Here is a 22,050-nt window from a genome sequence, read left to right as displayed (position 1 = left end):
AAATTGAAATTAAAAGTATTTTTTTCCCCGTAACAAATCATGTTTTTTGTTTAATGCCACAAAACGGCTTGTTGCCGCCACATTTTTACCTCTCCTGGATCATGGTAAAATTGTTTATATGAATGCGCCTGCCAGCTCTCTGCAGATGCTGGACGCTGTCTATCACGGAGCACTGAGATTTATTACTGGTTGTAAATCCCTCACCCATCATTGCACTCTGTATTCTCTGCTCAATTAGCCATCATTATCCATTCAGAGACTTCTGCACTGGTATAACTTCATTTACAAATCCATCCTTGGATTGCTGCCAACATATTCATCCATTTTACATGATACGCAAGCATTGCAGACACAGCCTGCGCTCCCAAGTCTTCATCACCTTCAACGTCCCATCAGTTCGTACAGAGCTTGGCAAAAAAGCTTTTTTCTGCCCCCTCAACCTGGAATACACCGCAGCAGGATCTAAAACTGCCCAACTGGATCCCACTAGGGGAATTTAAACGAATGTTAAGGGCACTGGAAAAATATTCTTCGGAATCATGTTCTTGTTTTTAGTACTTTAGTGTTTTCACTCTACTTGGCACTTTTGTTAAATATTGTATATAGTACATATTGTGTATACTATTATAATCTGTTTGTCTGTCTGTAACTGATGTTGTGTATTGTCCTTAACAGGTCTCTCTTGAGAATGAGACCGTGTCTCAATGAGATTACCTGTATAAATAAAGGTTAAATAAAACACTTAAGTCCATTTGAGATAGCCTTTGTTATTTCTTTTTTTTCTTTAATTATTATTATTTATTTTTTTTATGTGTATGCTCCTAGGTTTTGTTGTTTCTATGCTCGGCCTAATGCAGAAGCTCTATTTTTGTAGTGAATTAGTTAATGTGCCTTATTTGTCTGTATATATGTATTCTCAATAAAGAAGTAAAACATTGTAGTTCTTGTAGCTTGTAAAACAAGAGTTACAATCTGCATTATATGTATCAAGTCAAATATTCATTATTTGGCATTCAGCTGCTTGTGATGCTGCTGCTTTACATTAACTTCCAAACATACAATTTAACACAACACAATGCAGTACTATACTTCTAAAGGTTTGTTTTAAAAACTTCCACTCTGTTCATTTATCTAAATTTTTGCATTCCAGATATCAGCGTTGGAATGTGACTACATTTACTCAACTACAATACAATAATGAGCTAGTAATCATACTTAACTTGAGTAATTCCAGTTGATACATTGACTCAGCTATACATTTTATAGAGAAATATTTTACTTTTTACTCCAGGGGGTTACTAGAACTGTGCTTTGCAGATTACTGATGCTTTTAAAAAGCAGCTGAAGAAACACTTGTTCAAACTCACTTTTGTCTCATGTTTATAACTTTGGATTTTTAGTCTTTTAATCTTTTTCTGTTTGGATCCTACTGTATTTTAACAATGTTTTATCATGTGAAGCACTGTGTGACTTTGTAAAAGGTGCTATATTAAATACACTTATTATTAAGATTTAACATACAAAACCTATGATCAGTTTATAAAATATGATGCATAGAATATGTTATGAAACAATCTGATCATGAATGTTGGTTTATATCCTATCATCTACTGGCTGACCTTTGTGAGTTGATTCAATAAGCAGTTACGAGCTCAGAGAACAAAGTGACACAGGGTCAGTTCAACAATCTTCTAAAGGTTTAATTAGTTAAATGTGTGTATGCACCAACCACCATGGCAAATCCCTTGTAAGTATTTACTTGATAAACCTAATTATGATGAGACACACGATAATGTATACAAAATGTAGGCTGTACAGTATACATTTTGTAACAATTGCTCCAGTCATTTCGATGACGTGAGAGTAGATAGATAAGAAAGGGGCACCAAAGGAAAGGAAGATTAGTTTAAGGTAGGTTCCCACAGATAAATCTTAGGGGAGAAAAACACTGTAACAATTTATGATACCAAATAAAACAGATTGAGAGGCTTTGTTCAGACTTTTCATCAAATGTAACAAACTGTATTTATACTATCCAACAGTATACAAATTAGTTAAAATTTGTCTTCTCGAAACCAGCTTAGTCATTAAAATACTTCCTACATATTAATACCTCAGCAGTAATAACAAAATAATATCATGATAATGAGACTGACAGGTGCATAATGAGTAACGTTACTTTTGATATTTTATTTACCTGATAGTACTTCATATTATTCTTTATGCATGCCTGTAACTTGTATTAGAGTATTGTTATATTGTGGTATTCATAATTTTACTTAAGTAAATAATCTGAGCACTTCTTTCACCACTACATGTAAAGCCACTTACGTTTTGTTTGTTCGTTGATTGTTTGCAATTCCTACGTTTGCATCTGGCCATGAATGCATCATCATCGTCAAATTGAACAAACCGCTAACTTCTAGCGATAGCTAACTAACTTCTAAACATAACCGTTACAGGGGTCGCCCATGGATGTAGCGATATAATAAGAACGGGGTCAGTTCTATTAATACATCCATGGATCAGATGGCAGAGAAAACTGTTTACAGATCACTTGTTCAACCGAGGAAAAGCTTGTTATGTCAAGCGATTGACCTTTCCGACTGGGATATAGGAAATTCCGACTTCCCAGTTCAACTGGAACGCACCATAACAATACGCTGACGTAAAACCACAACCCACCATGACCTTTCACCTTTGGTTATGTTGGTTCGCAGCAGTATGGACGGAAGACGGGGCCCACCTTGTAGCAGAGCAGGTCGTAAGAGTTTAACAACAAAGCAGCTCAGTTCCGTAACAGTTACTGTGGAGGCGGAAGGTGAACTCGAGTTACATGACTCCCTTACAGGTTTGTTTACTTTGAATATTTGGCCTATTTCTTACACAGCTAACGTTATCATAAGTATTATTTTTGTTCAACGCGGGTACACTGCGTGACATTGCACGTGTTTCCCCTTTTCTTCACCAAACGCTGCAAAAGACAACAATAAAAATGGCTGACATTCACATGTTCGTGTTACGAAACTGTGCCTGCTTACCGATGTGAAGTTAAAGATGTAGCTAGATACGGATACCATTAGGGTGTCTATCTTGCTGTCGATCACACTGGGCCTCGCTGCTTTGAATACTAGCTGCACAGAAGTTGAACATTTTATTAGCAAGCTTGTCTATGCACTCAAACCTACCCTCTTTGTCTTATTTTTTCTTCTTCTTTTTTATAGCATGAAGGTAACGTTATAAGTAGATGCATTCTGTAGTATAGCATGCTAGTTCCGTGTTAATACAGGCCCGGACAAAAAGCTACGCATTCTGTGGATGTCTGGTACGATTCGCTGATAATCGGACTGTATAAAAGCTGATAACACCATTCATGTATATCAGATTATGACTTGTACATTTTTAAATGTTGTTACAATAGCTGTGCCTAAACGTCTGTTTATGCAATGCTTTTATGCACTGAAAATTCAGACAATGCCACATTGGTGTGCTCAGGTATCCTCGTTTTTAACACCCTATTTATAAATTAGTTAAAATGAGTCTCCTTGGGGCGCCTAGGTAGCTCACCTTGTGGAGCAGGCGCCCATATATAGAGGTTAGTCCCTTACGCAGCGGCCGCGGGTTTGACGCGGCCCTTTGCTGCATGTCATTCCCCCTTCTCTCCCCTTTCTTCTCTAAACCAGCTTATTCATTAAAATACTTCTTACATATCAATGCATCAGCAATAATAACACTATTATGATAATGAGACTGTCAGGGACCATTCTGCTGCAAAACCTAAACACAACAAGGACATACTGTTTTGCAAATCCGCCTGCTCAGTTCAGGAATGCAAAGAGGACGATAGAGAAATGACCCTGGTTATTGTGAAGATTCACAAAATGTAATATTAAAGAGACAGTCAAATCAAAAATACATACTTCTCCTCTATGTTTAGTGCTATATTTATCAATCGAGATGGTTTTGGTGTGAGTTGCTAATCGCCCGTGAGATGTTTGCCTTCTCTCAAATATAATGGAACTAGATGGCACTCGGCTTGTGGAGCTCAAAGCGCCAAAAACATGCATTTGAAAAACTCAACAGAAATGTCTCTTTCTAGAAATCATGACTGAATGAATAGTTGAGTGAACCCAGCAGGTGCCTACATCTGACCACAGTGCTTTACTAATGCTGAATGTTCTTGTTAACAGTTGTGATGGCAGTTGGAGGGCTGATGACTGCAGATATGTGGCTTTAGGGGCTCAGCGCTGCCCTAGCCGGCACCATGCATCAGAAAGGTGCAATCCAAATTATCGAATGGGAGGACCTGGACAAGAGGAAGTTCTACTCCCTGGGTGTGTTCATGACTTTGACCACCAGGGCCACCGTCTACCCGGCCAGCCTCATCCGCACTCTGCTCCAGGTGCAGAAGGGGAAGGCCCTCTACTCCGGCACATTTGATGCTTTCTGTAAGATCTTGCGAGCGGAGGGTGTGCGAGGCCTCTACCGTGGCTTTATGGTCAACACGTTCACCCTGATCTCAGGACAGGCTTATATCACCACCTATGAACTGGTGCGCGAGTATGTGTCCCATTACTCGCCCAGTAACACGGTAAAGTCAGTGGTGGCTGGAGGTGCAGCTTCCCTGGTGGCCCAGACCATCACTGTGCCCATAGATGTGGTGTCCCAGCAGCTGATGATGCAAGGACAGGGGGAACACCTGACTCGTTTCAAGGCCAAACCGAAAAGGATGCTCGCAACAACTAAGCGCAGACTGACGTTCGGGCAAAGCCGTGACATTACAGTGCAGATATTCGCAGCCGATGGTTTCAGGGGATTTTACAGGGGCTACGTGGCATCCCTACTCACGTACATCCCAAACAGTGCACTCTGGTGGCCTTTTTATCATTTTTATGCAGGTAAGTCAACACCGTGTTAATTGTAGGGCTGGGTATCGAATTCAATACTTTTTAGGCATGGAAAAATGCCTCATCATTCAATATCCAATTTCAATACCCAATATGGGTAGGCTTCTACCAAGATGTAATAATGTTTGTGATTGGCTGTCTAACGTTACACGTTGTAGAGACACGCTTGTAAAACTCTACGTTACACAGAGATGGGGTTTACGTAGTAGGAGCTAAAAAAATAAAAACATTTGTGCGTAATGTGTAATATTGCAATTTCTTTTTGTTTTATAAAATTGATATCGAAAAAAGAACAATTTAGGAACCGGTATCAAATTGACAGTATTGGTATTAAATATATTTTTTAACGATACCCAGCCCTAGTTAGTTGTGGTTCATAGTAGCTGTTCTTAGCTGCGCCTGCATGTGAGGGGGTGACTGACAACACAAATATATATTGGCCTTACGTTGTTTTTATATCTGTTGCATTTCCAGAGCAGCTGTCCTTGTTGGCACCAAGTGAGTGCCCCCATCTGATTCTGCAGGCTTTGGCAGGACCAATGGCAGCAGCAACCGCCTCCACCATCACCAACCCCATGGATGTCGTTCGAGCCAGAGTACAGGTAAACCCTGAAGGACACCGTTGTGCACCACATACAAGCTGACATTTAATTTGTATTTACATTTAAGGTACTGAGATTGGAGAGTGTAATCAGGGTTTCATGAGGCAAACACCAATATTTGAAATAAAGTAGCCAGTTAATATTTACATTTACTTACCAAAACAAAAGACTGACATTTGGAGCTCCATGGGGCAGGGTCTCTTCAGTGGTGGTGTAACTCTGAAATACAAGGCAACTTAATTAGTTATTCTGCTGTGATCAGATCAAGTCTATCATAAAATGTCTTATGTCTATTTACCATATCTGCATTGGACAACATTGACCCTTACCCAGAAAGTAATTAAAAAGGCCAGTATTGACCCACTTTATTGGTCTAATCCACAAGTGATGATTGAGCAAGTGGGAATTTGAATTAATATAGTATGATGTCGTTGTTAACCGTGATAAAACCAGCAACTATGTGTTTAAAGCATGTGTTATAAGCTATTCAACTGATAACGCTAACTCGTCCAATGTTCGACCCAGGTGAAAAAAGCTTCTGGGGGGGCGTTTGGCTCGAGGTCATGGTGCAAAGGACCCTAGGGTGAAATTACTCCAAACCATCACTTTAAGGCTGTGTATTGGCAAGAATTTGTTGATACGTATCACGATGCACGGGTCACGATTCAATATATTGCAATATATTTCGATACTGTGCATAAGGCGATATATTGGGATTTTTTTTTTAAAGTATCATTTTAGAAAAACTAATATAAAAAAAAAAGACAGGATGTTCATAAAAGTCAAAGAAGTTTACTTTAGGTAAAAGTTTCAGTTCATAGAAAATCAAACTGCCAGTTTGGGATTGTGGTTCACAGGTTCTTAGTGAGCTAATGTTTATATGCTAAAGTAGGCCAAAGTTCAGCCATAGCTACATTGTTAGCTTCTAGCAAAAAGTCAGGCACTGTTAGGCAAGGACACTAGTGGTGCATCTCAGCATAGCCATCTAGCCGTAGGGGGTTTAAACACAACATAAATGTGAACCACTGTCTTACGTTTAAAAAAATAAATAAATCAATATTGCCTTTTTGAAAATCTATACAGTATTGCAAAATAAAATATTGTATGGTCGTATATATTGTGTATCTTTTTTTTTTCTTACACCCCTAATAAATCTACAGAACTATTAAATAAACTTTCTGTGGTATTTTGGTATTGAATTGGCGCCACAGAATCAGGCCATCAGTGCAGTGATCTCAGACCACAGACTACAGCTGGAGTATCACACAATCTCTAAGTAAAATAAAATGCAGTTTTTGGTGAGATTTTGTTTTCAAAGTCTCAAATCCAGATGTATTTGCAAATAACAGATGATTTACCACTCTCGTGTCTGTTAAAGGTGGAGGGCCGATCATCTGTTGTTGAGACGTTCAAGCAGCTACTGGCAGAGGAGGGGGTCTGGGGGATGACCAAGGGGTTGTCGGCCCGCATCATTTCCTCCACGCACACGTCGGTGCTCATCGTGGTCGGATACGAGACTCTGAAGAGACTAAGCCTGCGAGCTGAGCTCGTAGAGTCCAGACACTGGTGATAGGACAATGGGAACCAGGACAGCCTCGTACCGGAAATCACCTCCACACAGCCGGGCAGGAACTTTTCAAACAGGAGATAATGACCCTGATCTGTGTCCAGTCTCGGGGGCAGCTGCTTATGTTTAGCTGCTTTCCACACGCCTTTTTTAGATCGGTGTTTCAATGTAGGTACGATGCAGCAGAATGCATGTGGTGTTGTTTTTCTCACTTGGGAGTTAGTTGTCATCACCTTGCTTTTTTTCGGTTTTCTCAGACCCATTTCTACTGGCCTTTTTTCTGCTAAACTTTGAAAAATTAAGATAGAAGTTAAAAATATTTTTTTTGCATTTTGCCAAAATTTTCCATCTAAAATCATGACAAATCTTAAATATTGACTGAGGAAAGTTGCTTTTTAAAAGAACAGTAGATATCTCAAGTCTCTTTTTGAGTAATGCCTCCTGTACTGTATATTTGAGAAATATGGAAAAACTGCAGCAGTGTATTTTTTATGCCTGGTTATAGAGCTGCTCTGCAGTAAATCACTGTATGTATTTTAAGTTTGTTTTTAATGTGTCACAATCTGGAGACACAGATGTCTTCTTTGGCCTATTGAAAATTTTGGTCTATTTGCATTCCAGTGAAAAGAACATTTTTTGCGGAAGTGTGAAACATCTGGCAATAATCTCAATTTGGTTTAGGCCTAAATGAAGAGAAAATTATTTTATTTAATGATAGCAATGCTGTTGTTTCAAAGATGAAACCAGTACATCTTTAAAGTGTAAAAATTAAGCTAGACTTCCAAAAGAATACTTAAAAAATATCTCAAGAGGTCTTTGTGAAACCAGTCTCAAGTTTCTAAAGCCTTTCTGGAATGTATGTAGCTATGTCACGTGATTTATTTTCCAGGAGTCTGTAAAATCAGTGGTGCAGGTATAATGATGAATTCTACTTATAAAGAAGTTGATCAGACAGGTGTTTGTGCTTGTTTTCATTCCTGTCTGTAAATAAACTGTACAGAACAAAGTGGAGCTTGACAGAAAATATGAGGAAGGCGGTGTGAAGTCAACTTTACCACACCGAAGAGGTGGGAATTTTCTCCAATTAATACTGTACATATTACGGTTCAGATGATTGGGGATCAAATCTGCAATCCTTTAGTTACAGTGCAGAAACCAGTGGGCAATGCTGACACACATGGAGAGTAAAGGGTAAACTAAACTCCAGTTGCCTTAAAAATTCAAGAAATTACTATTACTGCCAGAGAACACATCTCAGTGAGGTTTGACATGCAAACCGGGCATAGCAAGACCCCAGTTTCTAAAGTGATGCAATTAATTTCTGCAGAGCAAATTTAATGGACCTTTGCCTGTATGGAGGAAGTTATTCACATGTATTTACCAACTACCTGCTGTGTATAATAGAGTTGTTAAAATTACAGTTTTTTATTTTTTTTTTGGGGGGCATTTCTGCCTTTATTGGACAGGAAAGCAGAGAGATATGAAAGGGGAAAGACATGCAGGAAAACCGTCACAAGTCAGATTTGAACCCTGGACTTTCTGCGTCGGGAAATAAACCTCTGCACATGTCCTTCCTGCTATAACACTGAGCTAAATGGCCACGCACAGTTTGATGTGTTTTAAACTTTGACAACTTGTGGACCTTTCATGAAAGTAATAAAAGATTCTGAATCACTGTAGCGGTTTGTAACTAGTTTTATGATCTGTACTTTATAAAGATGATTTTTTTTTTCAAAGCCTGCCATTTTCTACAAGGATCTGTTTATTGTGAGGCTGCAGTACACCTGCTGGGCCACTGGAGGGAGCACTACATCTTACTTCATGTCCCACACGCTGCTGCTGATGTCTTCACTGCCTTTGCTACTATGTTCTACCACATCCCAAAGTACTGTCACCAAATTATGGAGCCACAAAACTGTCAAAAGCCTAGTTATAAAGTCATGTTATCAGACAAGTCAGAAAAAAAAAAGGAAAACTTAAGAGTTGAACAAGAAAATAAATGTCATATATGACAAGTGGGTAAGATACATTTTAATTTACTTTATTAGAAAATGAAAAACATGTTTTCTTTTAACTGGAGAATAAGTATAGTAATAAGTATAATGCTTATTTATATATTATATATTTTTACAGTCAATTGATAATCTCTCAATCTTTTACTGTCTTGTCTGTTTCAGGGCTCCATACCAAATTGCTTAGTTTATCTGAAACCTCAGATATTCAATTTACAATTATATGCTATCCAAATCAAATCACTGAATGAGAAATAGCTGCGTGTCAACGCCTCGGACCATAAACTCAATAAATACGATAGAAACAAAAGTACAAAAGCAGCCCTTTTATTTGACCGTAGTGGGCCAGTGCAAAAAAACCCCATCACATTTACAGCTTCCCTCCCTCCCCAATTACCAACTTCAGCTCCATGATTTGACTAAACAGCTCTGTAGATCCTCTCTTCTTGTAGCGTGCACGGGATGTCGTCCGTCACATGGGGCAGTCGTAGATGTGGATGGCGCGGTCGTCTCCAGCCGAGATGATCTTTGAGCCGTTGCTGTTGTACTTCACACACCACACCTAAAACGACAACAGGAACAGAAAAGGACGGGAATTGAGTTACATATGAAAAGGGTAATTCCATAATCACAAACCAGAATCCGCATGTTGGAAAAAGTTAGGAGCAGGACTGTCTGACATCCCACCACTTTCTAAATCAAGAATTAACAAGGTTAAAATGACAACATAGTGTCTCAAATAATAAGAGCGATGGAATAAAAATGCCCTTGCTTAAAAAAATGAGTCTTCAAAAGTATCAAAATGGTGCTTTTCGCCATTCATTTACAGCATTATACATTTAATTCTGTTACTGACGAGCTGCATAAAAAATTTAAAGGGGACATATCATGAAAGCATAATATAATATTTATATCATGAAGTACTTATTGCACTCACAATAACGAGCGTAGCGGTCCTCAATTTAGGTCATCCTGTACGTCTCACCTCCGTTTTTTCCTGCATCCACCGTGTGTGTGTGTGTGTGTGTGTGTGTGTGTGTGTGTGCGCATGTATGTGCGTCAGTCGCGGGGGGAACGAAGCAGCAGCAGAGAGCCGACAGGATGGAAACAGCAGCAGCTTTCAGCGACTTTAGAGTGAAAAACCGTTGATGTTAAAATGTATACAGTCTTTCGCTGTACGTTTTGTTGGTAAATGTCTCGTCTTCATATCAGAAACAAGGAAATGATCAACCCGTTCTCACTCCCGCTTGGTCATTGGCTCTCCGAGTGCACGTGGGACTGCTGGGATTGGTTGAAGTCGCGGGAAACTTCAGGTTATTGGTCAAATTTGCAGAAAAGTTGCAGTGATTGGTCAAAATTGCGAGTCGCACGACATCGTGAAATCCTGCAGGGACTGGCTATTAAGTGCTCTAGAAGAACAAAGCAAAGCTGAACAACTAATTGGCTGCAAATTGTCCCTGTAGGTTTTCTGTTTCACAAAAACAAAATGGCAGAGTCAGCCGCCTCGGATCTCCTCCGTGAGGAGTCGTGATAGTTCATTTAGAGGCTTTGTTGGAGAAACAGATCAACCTCCCCACAGGCGTCTGCAACCAGGGATCTAATGACAGCCGGGTTTATTGGTTTAGCCCGAGCTGAAACGTCAGAGAAGGGTCATGTGAGAGGCCACTCTATGACACTGGCCGTATTGATTTCCCCCTAACACATCAGCACCTTCAGCACATGGATTTCCTCACTTTGAATCGGATTATAAACACACTCAGTGAGGAGATACAGGGTTATCTTTGTCACCTGGTCTTGATGGTCGAAGAAAGTGTTGATACACGCTCTGGAGCTGGCGTCCCAAACCTTCACACTCTTGTCAGATGAGCTGAAAGTAGCAGAGAGATGACACGTTTTAACAGTTCATCTTAGAATCAAGCTTTGCGTCGTCTGGCTGACCTGCTCAGTTTATCTTGGCACCGTGAACTGGAAAAAAAAAACAGCTACAGCTGACAACAGTTTCACACGACGGGAGTGAAAGCTTGGGAGAGTAGACGAGAGGAAAAGACGTGTGCTAATGTACAGTACAGGGAAGAGCAGATGCTCACACAACTATTTATTAGATTTTAATGTATTTATATTGCTATGTCTGTTTCAGGTCCATCAACATTTGCTTCAGGTGGTAAAATGTTATGTTGCAGAAATGCAGCTTTCATGCATCAGCACAGAAAAACTATTCCTCTGATTTGTAGCAACCTGAAGTTGTTTTGAATCTGTTACCTCGAGACAAAGTGGGTGTTATCTGGGGAGAAGGCCACATTCAGAACCCAGGATCCGTGTCCACTCAGTGTGCCGGCCAGGTTGGCATGTTGCCTGTGAAACAACAGCTGAAAGTTTACTAGAGCAAACAAATGATTCTTTCTTTTTTCCCTTCTTCACTGTTTATTTCTGAAGTTTGTAATTTGTAAAAATCTGCAACACTGAGGCACCCTTTCCCTGCCTTGTCCTGTGCGTATATATTTTATTTTCTATGTGTAATGAGCATCTTTGGCACATATTACAGTTCTTTTGTATCAAAAAAACAAAACTGATCGGCAGAAGAATCCACGAGCTGCCGGCTGAACTCACACGTCATATATCTTGATGTAGCCGTCGTCGGAGGCTGTGACCAGGAGCTGGGAGTCGGGGGAGAAAGTGAGGGATCTGATGGGCATGGCGTGACCTGAAGAGAGGGGGGACAGTCACTCAGTACGCTTAATACTAAAACAGTATGCTGAAATTATTTAAAATAAGTAGCATTGGAAAGCTGAAAAATGTACATCTTCACACAGCTTTGCCAGTGTGTGTTCAAAGCTGATTAAATATAGATTAAAGTCTATACTCATGATCTAAATTATATTTGGCCTAATACCTTTAGTCTTAATCTGACATTTTCCCCTAAAATGTTTGAACTGTGTTCACTCATGTCTGTCAGAGCCATCTAGTGCCAAAAAGATTAGTCAATGAATTGATTAGTGGATTGAAAGAAAACATGAATACATTGAAGTCATTTTATCCGACAGAAAGACTAGAAATGTTCTTGTTCTAGAATTTGCAGCTTTCTCTGTTTTTAATCCTTTTCAAAATTGAATAGTTGTTGGGTTTGGTCAAACAAAACAAGCAATTTTACAAAGTCACATTGACCTCTAAAAAAAAGTGTGGTAGACAGTTTTAATTTAATAGACAAATTACTTAATCCATTAATCCAAAAATTGATAGAATCTCTAGTTCCAGCACTGAGAATTAAAGTGCTCATATTATGCTTTTTCCCTTTCCTTTATTGTGTTATATCGTTTTTGTGCATGTTATAGGTTTACAAAGTTAAAAAGCCCAAAGTCCACCCCAAAGGGACTTAACATCTCCAACAGAAAACACTGTTCACAAACTGCTCCAAACAGCTCTATACTTTACTTCCGTGACAACCGTGCGTCACTTTGTAACACACGTTATAATGTTCGCCTAGCTGCTAGCGTGGCACGCCGTCATACTCTGCTTCTGACTAGCTAGTAGTCCTTACCTAGCTACTGCGCATGTGCGACTCCCAACAAAGATGGTATAGAAGTGTGATGCCTCACTCTGTAGCTAAAACAGAGAGATCAACACACTATACTATACTATATATTATGTTTTTTGAAAATTAAACCATGTAAACTATTCTGGTACAACCTCTCAATACAATTATGAAACTGAAAATCTGCATAATACGAGCACTTTAAAAAGGTCCCATGTCATGAAAATGTCACTTATAATTATGAATTATATTGTAAGACTTCTCAGATCTAATGCACAGCTGACTGCTATAATATATGTGCACTTTTATACTAAAAAGGTGTATATACTGTATGTCCCTTTCCTTTGTTAAAAGATCTTCTTAAAAGCAAATGTTTAAAGTCACATTGGTGTATTCATTTAGGACCTCAATCTGCCCAGAACTCATCTTTCTTCTTGCGGTCTTAAAACTGCAGATACTGCAAAAGACAACAGGGCAATTAAAGGTCCCATGGCATGAAAATGTCATTCCCCCAGCCTGCCTATGGTCCCCCAGTGGATAGAAATGGCGATAGGTGTAAACCGAGCCCTGGGTATCCTGCTCTGCCTTTGAGAAAATAAAAGCTCAGATGGGCCGATCCTCCTTATGAGGTCATAAGGTTACCTCCCCTTTCTCTGCTTCGTCCCCCCAGAGAATTTGGCCCACCCATGAGAGAGAGAGACAGGCTTGCAAACAAACAAAGTGGCAGTTGGTCAAGGCCACACCCCCACCCTCCACCTTGCCCCCCACTCTCTCCTCCTCAATAGCTACAGACACAGAAATGGCACATCCTAAGGAAAGCTCATTGTGGGACTGGCTCTAGTGGCTGTAATTCTGCACCAAGGCTGAATTTCGGGAAAGAGTCTTCAGATACAGTATTAGGGGACCACTAAGGTCTATATAAAAGCATCCAAAGAGCACCATGTCATGGGACCTTTAATATTTGAATCTACCTTCCAGTGTGTGGAGCAGCTTTCCGGTTGCAATGTCAAAGATGTTGATGATTCCATCGATGGCTCCACTGGCCAAATATTTTCCATCAGGGCTCTGAGGGGCAAAATAAAATAGAACCAATGAAGTTATTAATTAAAAAGACAACTTCCCAAATGTAGAGACACAAAACTAGACAATCTACATCTAGTTTTAAAGGCCTTTAAAAACAACCTTTGGACCTGGAGAGAAAGGTTAAGGAGTTAAAAGAAGGGTAGTCTATATCAACGACGTTTCATTTCCGGGATTGTTCAGGTGCTGTCGGAAATTCCACTGGATGTCCGTCACCTTACGCTTTGTTTGTGTGTTGGCATTCTAAACTCCGGTGGATTTCTGAGGACTATGGTTAACTGCTCCTCAGATCTCTGCAGGGTAAATCCAGACAGCTAGCTAGACTATCTGTCCAATCTGAGTTTTCTATTGCACGACTAAAACAACTTTTGAACGTACGCGTGTTCCACCAAAACAAGTTCCTTTCCGAGGCTATTTTGCAGCGGCAACGTTGCTCCGTCCGGCGGTTAGCGCCGCCCAAGACGATTGTGATTGGTTTAAAGAAATGCCAGTAACCCAGAGCACGTTTTGCTCCCTTCCCGGAATGCTATGTGGACTCGCCAGACCCTCCTCCGCAGCGCTGTGGAGGAAGGTCTGGCAATGCAAGACTAAAGAAGGGGAAACCATGGTGTGAGTGAGAAAAAACACAAGATGAGTAATTGTAAATCCAAGACAGTGAGGTCTCAGTCCTTAGAGACTTAGAGCCACCACCCAGCCGACCAGAAGGACAATTTATAGTTCCTTACGTAAGCTATACTCAGGATGAATTTTCCTCGAGTGTCCAGGGAATATTCCTTCTTGCCACTTTCCACACCAAAGATGTTGACCTTGCCAAGATGGCTTCCTGTGGCAATGTATTTAGAGTCTGGGGAGAAGGCGACCGACCATGCGTCAACTAGAGAGGAGAGCACAAAGACAGAGAGGGAAAGGTTGAACACATCAAACTGATTCTTCTCAAGGAAATGTTTAAAAGCAAATACGACCTAATTAGTATCACCCAGTTAAAGTTAAAACCTACTTTCTGCTCTGTAAAGTCAACACTGACAAGACTATTAGTTAGAAGTTAAATATTATAACATAAATAGTATACAAAAAAAAGGTTTTATAGTAAGGACTCACATCTATAGACTCCGAATATACCAAAATACAGTATGCCCCAAGAGAGGGAAAAATGCTCTTTAATCCACTGACCCAGACCAACCACTGAGTAAAACGGAGTGTCACTAATGGAAGTTGACATGGCATTAGATGAAGTACAGCTTGGTTCAACATACACAACAACAGAGACATTTCTGGGTGTGGGGTTCCCGAGAGGTGAAAAAAAAAAAAAAAAACAAGCTTGCTGTGCTACACAGCAGAACAGACAAGCTGTCATCCCCTCCAGGTTGGTTTTAATACCTAACAGTAAAAAAAACAACAACAGATGATCACTCAACCCGACACGGTAAGACCACGTTCACATCAAATCAGCTATCTTTTTTTTTTTTTAATCAGAAGTATGAGTTTAGAAGCCAAGTTATCTATGCATGTAAAAAAAAAAATAAAAAAAAGAAATTGGTTACTGGTCAGTCTCATAAATAAATCAACATGTGTAACAATGAAACAAAAGTACAATAGGGCTGTTGACTTTTTTTGTGACCAAGTTTTTATTTATTTTCCACGCCATTCTTTGCTGGCTGCTAGGGGTTGCGAAAAATAATCTATACAGCATAGTCTCACGTTATTTTCCGTGGCAATACTGTATCGATACACAGACATCAGAGTATTGATCTATTATTACATATATGTTGCTCAGTTTGTCTGCCTGACAATCCCATTTTGCAGCAATAAAATTGAAGGGAGATGAAACAGAGGTTGATAAAGTTTCTTTTTCGGGACATAACTTGAAAATTGGTAAAAAGAAAAGTTGGAAAAAAAGCAATAAATTGCAATATATCGCAGAATATTGCAATATGTTTAAAATCGCAATAATATTGTATCGTGAGGCCTCTGGTGATTCCCATCCTTACTGGCTGCTGGTTATATTTAAAAAGTTTTCAAAGATTATTCTGATGATTATGCTCTCAATTTTTCAATCAATCCCAAAAAACAATCCTAAAGCTAACAGTCTTACCAAAACCCAAAGATATTCCATTTATTATCAAATAAGACAAAGAGCAGCAGGAAATTCTTAAAAATGAGAAGCTGAAACCATCAAATGTTTCGTGTTTTTGCTTGAAAACTAACTTAAGTGATGAATCTGTAATCAAAACAGTTGACTACTGCTCGATTAATCAACTTATTGTTTCAACTTTAGACAATGAGTCCTACACTAAAATAAATCAGGCTGACTGTAAATGTGAATGTTACAGTCAGTTTGATAAATCTATAATTCATTTTGATAATTTAAAAAGGTAAGAAGCAAAACCACCGGTGACATTAATTTAAAGTACACAGTACAAATTCAAAATCTAAGAGAAAATCACAGAGAAAATATAATATTCGTTTAATTCAGACGTCAGATATAGAGCAGAGGGAAGCATGATCTCTCTACTCACCACGCTATCCTACCACCCAATACAAATTAAATCAACACAGAATTATCAACGATCCTCTGAGGCCCAGCTGTACCTGGACCGGCGTCCATGGACTTGATCTGTTTCCCCGACTCTAGGTCCCAGAGACGGATGTGAGCGTCGAGGGAGCTGGAGGCGGCGATCGCTCCGTTGTGACTGATGTCCACTGACACCACACCCAGCTGGTGGCCCTCCAGAGTCCACTGCAGCTCCAGCTTCTCATCTGACCTGCAGGAACAGTGGGAGATCATTCGGTCACGTCAAGTCAAATAAATTCAACTTTTAAGCCAAGTTCTGAAAAGTGCCCAGAAAAAAAAAAAAAACAACGACAACTGGGCAAACTCTGTCAGACCTTGTGAAATTATTTTCTCACCAAGTCAAAGTTTATTTCAGTAGCACATTCAACAAAGATTTATGAGAAACTGGGTGATAGAAAAGACAAGAAACAAAACCTATAGTGACAGCATGACGCCCAATTATATTACTCTTATATTACTCTTCTTATTCTTTACAATAACCATAAGCTGTTAAATGCTACTTTTGAGGATCTGGAATTATATTGTATGACTTCTCAGATCTGATGCACAGCTGACTGCTATAATAGATTATTTTTATACTAAAGGTGTATATACTGTAAGTCCCTTTCCTTTGTTAAAAGATCTTCTTAAAAGCAAATGTTTAAAGTCACATTGGTGTATTCATTCAAGACCTCAATCTGCCCAGAACTCATTTTTCCTCTTGCAGTCTTAAAACTGCAGATACTGCAAAAGACAACAGGGCAGTTAAGTGTATTATTGCGGCCTCCATCTATCGTCATAATCAATACCCTCACAACCCCTACAGTTCAATGAAAATGGAAAACAGTTATGCTCAGTTCCCTATAATAAATCTGTTTTTTTTTGTACAAAATCTGTTTCACTGTCTATTTTTGTTATTTGTGGAAATTATAAAAGATTTTTTTTTTAAGACAATAACAAAATTAGGTGAATATAGAAAGAACAAATCTAGATTTTAATTAAATCCAGTGTTACAAATACAATATTGGGCAAGACAACAAGATCAGCCAGAGAGATGGCTATCACATCAATGTATTGGGTGGTACTGTCATGAGGAGAAAAAAGAAAACACTCACCATTTCCAGACTTTCACCATATCATCTAGTGAGCCGGTGACTATAGTCTCCGTCCCATCCGCCTCACTTTTACCCCACGCTGCTGTCCAGATAGCATCATCGTGTGCTGAGAGGAAACAAACAGGTTAAAACTCTGACGATAGTGTGATTACAAGCAGTGTTTCATACCTGAAATTAGCAGGGCAGATGGGAAAAGTATTTAAAGGATAAGTCAGACATTATTCTATGTCTTTGTTATTGTTGACAAATCCAATGGAAACACCACCAAAACCAATTATTTGTTAGTATGATTCTGAGTACTTTCTAGCTTTCCTATCCTGTCTGTGGTTCTCAGCTCCAAGCCAATTTGTTTCTAATGAAAATGTAAACTATTAAATCAACAAATTACATGTACAAAGTTTCAGTTGTCAGCAAGTTTTTTAACAAATGTTCACAACAGCATTTAATTTCTAATAGGTTTTGGAGAACAGTTGCACTCTATGGCACAGGGGATATCAGACGTTGGCTACACAAACAATACTCTTTAGTAAATAGTCATCTTTTAAGGGATTTGTTAAGACAAGAAAAATGTAGGCTATCACTAGCCATATATTTTACCCCTTTTGCAATTTTGTGGCAAATTATTAATGTTGTGGTGTGTAATTCAAGTGGTCTGAGAGAAAACTAGACTTCTGCATCTTTAAGTCTTATGCTGAGTGAGAACAACAAACAAGACAAAAATAATTAGTGGTAGTAGTAATCTACCACTAAGTAATCATTACCCGTTACTTATTAAGTTATACATTTGTTTATAATTATACAGTGAGATGTGTTTATGCATAATGTTACTCACCGTGTTCTTGCTTGAAAAGAATGCTATACTGAAATCAAAATACAAGCTTACAGTTAATCTTTGAGCTCTTTCACGCAGAAAACAAACAAAGCGAGGATATGTTGAGCGTAAATATGAATACATCTGAATATGTTTCTTACTTGAGTGCTCATTTTTTTGGTCCTGGGAGTCTGAAAGACAGTTAGAATACCTTACTACCTGGAAACAAAATTAAAGTGTGTCAGTTTTGACAAAGCAGGACATGTTTATTTTAAACTTTGAAGTTATCACCGTTTTTGCGTTAAAGTTACAGTACATGTGTAGAGCTGCCGCAGCTAGTGACAGAACAGACACATGAATAGCAAACTAAACTAAAGGTTAACAGCACAGTATTTGTGCAGTTGCACACATGAAAAAACGATGGCTAACGAGAGCTAGCTCTAACTAGCAGCGATTATCATAGCAGGTTAAAGCTGCAACAAATTACAGTTTGCTGTTTTAACAGTAACCCGAGTATCGGGTGGTCGCCCAGTTTATCGGACTATCTGTATTGACGATAGAATATTTACCTATGATATAATATGCGCCCACGTACCTTCAAAGCTCCTGAAAGTATGTTTTATTCAATTTCTGAAGCTCAGTGAATTACATGCATTGATACATGTGAAACGCCATGACAAAATTTGGCGTAACTTCCGGTCGCCGTCTTCTTCGTTTGTGAAATAACGGTTGACGAATAACTTATGAAGCTCACTATCGCCTCCAGCGGATATGTGGAGTTTAAAAAACAATTACTAGAGTTGAAAAAGATAATTGAAACACTTGCATACAAATAATTGTATAGATGTAATTGTATAGATATAGATGTTTGAATGATTAAAACAGTTCATAATTATATAATAGAATAAGTCAGTTAGGTGGGTGTGAGGAAGAATCAACATGGACATGGCAACAAAAAGTACAGATAATAAAACAACAAGCAAATGTACATGATTTATATTTGTGAATGGAATAACAAAAAGTATGTTTAATAATTTATTCATTTCAGTAACTTTTTCACTGAAACTGGAATTATTACTGTGTCAATTAGCCTACAATATTTCCAATTGTTTTAGGAATGATGTAACTGATAGCCCAGTTTAAATTAAGTTACATTACATTATTCACTGATTGGATGTAGGCTAAAGTAAGCATTATTATTCACATTTCTACCCACACTTACAGCTTGAGCGTAAAGAAGAGATTTTAGAAAAACTGATTTGGACTCAAAGTTAATATTTGACTTTAAATGAGCTGAGCTTTTTGTCTAACCCTGTGTGTAGTAAACCTCTAAGGTGCAGAGAGAAAGGTAAATCAGAGCCTGAAGAGTAGGCAGAAACAAGTTTCAATATTTTGACAGTTGTTGCAGCAGCAGTCTGATATCCACACACTCAAAAAACGGTTGTCGAGATAAAGTTTCAAGAAAATGATTCCAAGGTGAGAAAAGCAAATACAGCCGGTGTGTTTTGAATAACTCCTGAAGTAAAGCTGAAATGGGCAATTTATAGAGAAAGGACATCAGTGCAAATTTCCTGACAGCCTGAGTGAAGAAGATTAGAGATGTCCTATTTAGAGCAGTGTATGTGTTACAATTCCTTTGAACGTGATCATCTCAACCTTCACAAGATGCTAAAACCCTTCATTGGGCCACATAAAAACAAAGATGTACTATATTTAGGGTTGGCACAGACATGGCAACTCATCACTTCTATTTAACAGAAAAATAAATAAATAAATTAAACTAAATTTAAAACATTGGACAAACTCAAAGTTGCAATAGATAACCCAATAAATAACTGTCGGGAAGACAGTGGCAAATACTATGTACATTAATAAACACTTAAAATATCCATACAGCTGCGTACAACTACATTATACATTTATTAAATGTTTGTATACTGCTCGTAAATGTTAAATAGAGGGTTACTGACTGTTACCTTCTTTCAGGTGACTGTTTCACTGCCAGAGGAAACTCTGAGCTGCACACAAACACATAAACCACATGTAGAACTGCATAAATGCATGGTCATGGTTTTCTTTCTTGATTTTCAAACGCCAAAAGCAACTAAGTGAACACTGAAAATGACAAGTTAAAGTTATCCTCTACGTTCATAATTGTGCATGTAGTCAATCTGGATCTGTTCCTCCAGCCTCGACTGGAATCTATAATTTCTTCTTCAGGCACTTGCATTCTCCCTTTTTCTTGGTGCCGCAGGCAGCAACGATGCTGCTATTTTCAGCTACGTGATTTGTTTGTATGGGAAATCCTAATGGTGGTTAATGAACCTAATGTTATAGCATTAGCGACAGCATGCTGAAGGGAGTTCAGGACTTCTGTTGTCATTATCTTTGATATGACAAAGTGATTTATGAGCAGAACAACATAAAACATACACACATCTATCTATCTATCTATCTATCTTCTGTATACAGTCATGTGAAAAAATTAGGAAACCCATGCTAAAGTTGACTAAAAAGAGGAATAAAAAAAATCATCTTTTGGTAATTGATCTTAATGCCTTAATTAAAAAATGAGGAAAAATCCAACCTTTAAGGACACCAGTTTTCTTTGTGAATGAATAATGTATCGTAAATAAATAAATGTTCTTCCTTAAAATACAGGGGGCATAAGTAAGTACACATCTATGTTAAATTCCAATAGAGGAAGGCAGATTTTTATTTTTATTTTTAGGTAGTAAGGCCAGTTATTTAATGGATCCAGGATCTTATGCATCCTGATAAAGTTCCCTTGGCCTTTGGAATTAAAATAGCCTCATCACATGCCCTTCACCATACCTAGAGATTGACATGGGGTACTTTCCATAAAATCGTCTCTCAATGCAAATCAAACCAGCTATTAGGCTAACTGAAATAAAACCATGCCAATCTCTAGGTATGGTGAAGGGCATGTGATGATGTGGGGGGGCTATTTTAAAGGCCAAGGGAACTTTATCAGGATGCATAGTATCCTGGATCCATGAAAATAACTGGCCTTTAAAAATAAAAATCTGCCTGCCTCTATGGGAATTTAACATAGATGTGTACTTACTTATGCCCCCTGTATTTTAAGGAAGAACATTTATTTATTTACGATACATTATTCATTCACAAAGAAAATTGGTGTCCTTAAAGATTGGATTTTTCCTCATTTTTTTAATTAAGGCATTAAGATCAATTTCCAAAAGATGATTTTTTTATTCCTCTTTTTAGTCAACTTTAGCAAGGGTGTCCTAATTTTTTCACATGACTGTATATATATATATATATATATATATATATATACCCTATATATATATACCTATCTATCTATCTATCTATCTATCTATCTATCTATCTATCTATCTATCTATCTATCTATCTATCTTTCTATCAAATTGAGGTATTACTACAGAGTGAAGCGAACATTTTTCTATTTTTGCCTTAAGAAAAAAAAAATGCTTCGTTTTGAATTATAACAAAAAGTATGATCAGATATATTTATAGCTACATAGAGATAAAGATTAAGAAAACTGGCAGTCAAAAAAAAAGAAAATTTCAATTCAATGTTCCTCCGTGACTCTGTTCTGTTCGTTACGTAAGCACAGCTTTACACAAATATAAAATTAAATATAACTGCAAGAAGTCTTTAAAAGTGCAGCTCTGTATGTTATCATCATTTTCCAGCCAAAAGGAGGAAAATGATGTGACAGTTTAGCCTGATTATGGGATTTGGCCTTGGAAGACTGTGTCAATGGAAATAAAAATGACTAATCCCCCCAAAATGTAGAAACTTTTAAGCTGAGGTTTCTGTTTCTAAGAGGTTTTGAGTCATTCAAATCTGTTCTGTGGAAACAGGAA

General features: G+C 38.3%; 2 protein-coding genes across 4 annotated transcripts; one reads left to right on the top strand and one right to left on the bottom strand.

The window, feature by feature from the left end:
• The first annotated feature begins 2,425 nt into the window (after window positions 1-2,425).
• Window positions 2,426-8,755, top strand: slc25a44a (solute carrier family 25 member 44a). Its single transcript, XM_028584659.1, has 4 exons — window positions 2,426-2,851; window positions 4,191-4,898; window positions 5,382-5,509; window positions 6,888-8,755. Exons 2-4 carry the CDS (start codon window positions 4,265-4,267, stop codon window positions 7,077-7,079), a joined length of 954 nt encoding a protein of 317 aa, XP_028440460.1. The 5' UTR covers window positions 2,426-2,851; window positions 4,191-4,264; the 3' UTR covers window positions 7,080-8,755.
• Window positions 8,756-9,399: 644 nt separating this feature from the next.
• On the bottom strand, window positions 9,400-18,902 carry skic8 (SKI8 subunit of superkiller complex). 3 transcript variants are annotated; one of them, XM_028585574.1, is made up of 11 exons: window positions 18,744-18,902; window positions 18,336-18,365; window positions 18,196-18,223; window positions 17,364-17,469; window positions 16,287-16,459; window positions 14,423-14,571; window positions 13,589-13,682; window positions 11,696-11,789; window positions 11,348-11,440; window positions 10,877-10,955; window positions 9,400-9,650 (listed from the first exon to the last, which is right to left on the bottom strand). In XM_028585574.1, the coding sequence occupies exons 2-11, from the start codon at window positions 18,345-18,347 to the stop codon at window positions 9,561-9,563; spliced, it is 918 nt and encodes a 305-aa protein (XP_028441375.1). In that variant the 5' UTR covers window positions 18,348-18,365; window positions 18,744-18,902; the 3' UTR covers window positions 9,400-9,560. The 3 variants fall into 3 exon arrangements, with proteins under 3 accessions (XP_028441375.1, XP_028441373.1, XP_028441374.1); XM_028585572.1 differs by having other exon boundaries at window positions 18,336-18,393; window positions 18,770-18,901; XM_028585573.1 differs by having other exon boundaries at window positions 18,770-18,901.
• Between the last annotated feature and the right edge of the window lie 3,148 nt (window positions 18,903-22,050).

Source organism: Perca flavescens, chromosome 8 (genome assembly GCF_004354835.1).
Source record: "Perca flavescens isolate YP-PL-M2 chromosome 8, PFLA_1.0, whole genome shotgun sequence".
NCBI classification, from domain to species: domain Eukaryota; kingdom Metazoa; phylum Chordata; class Actinopteri; order Perciformes; family Percidae; genus Perca; species Perca flavescens.
The sequence above is the reverse complement of the archived record's forward strand: the minus strand, read 5'-3'. Positions and strand labels throughout refer to the sequence as shown.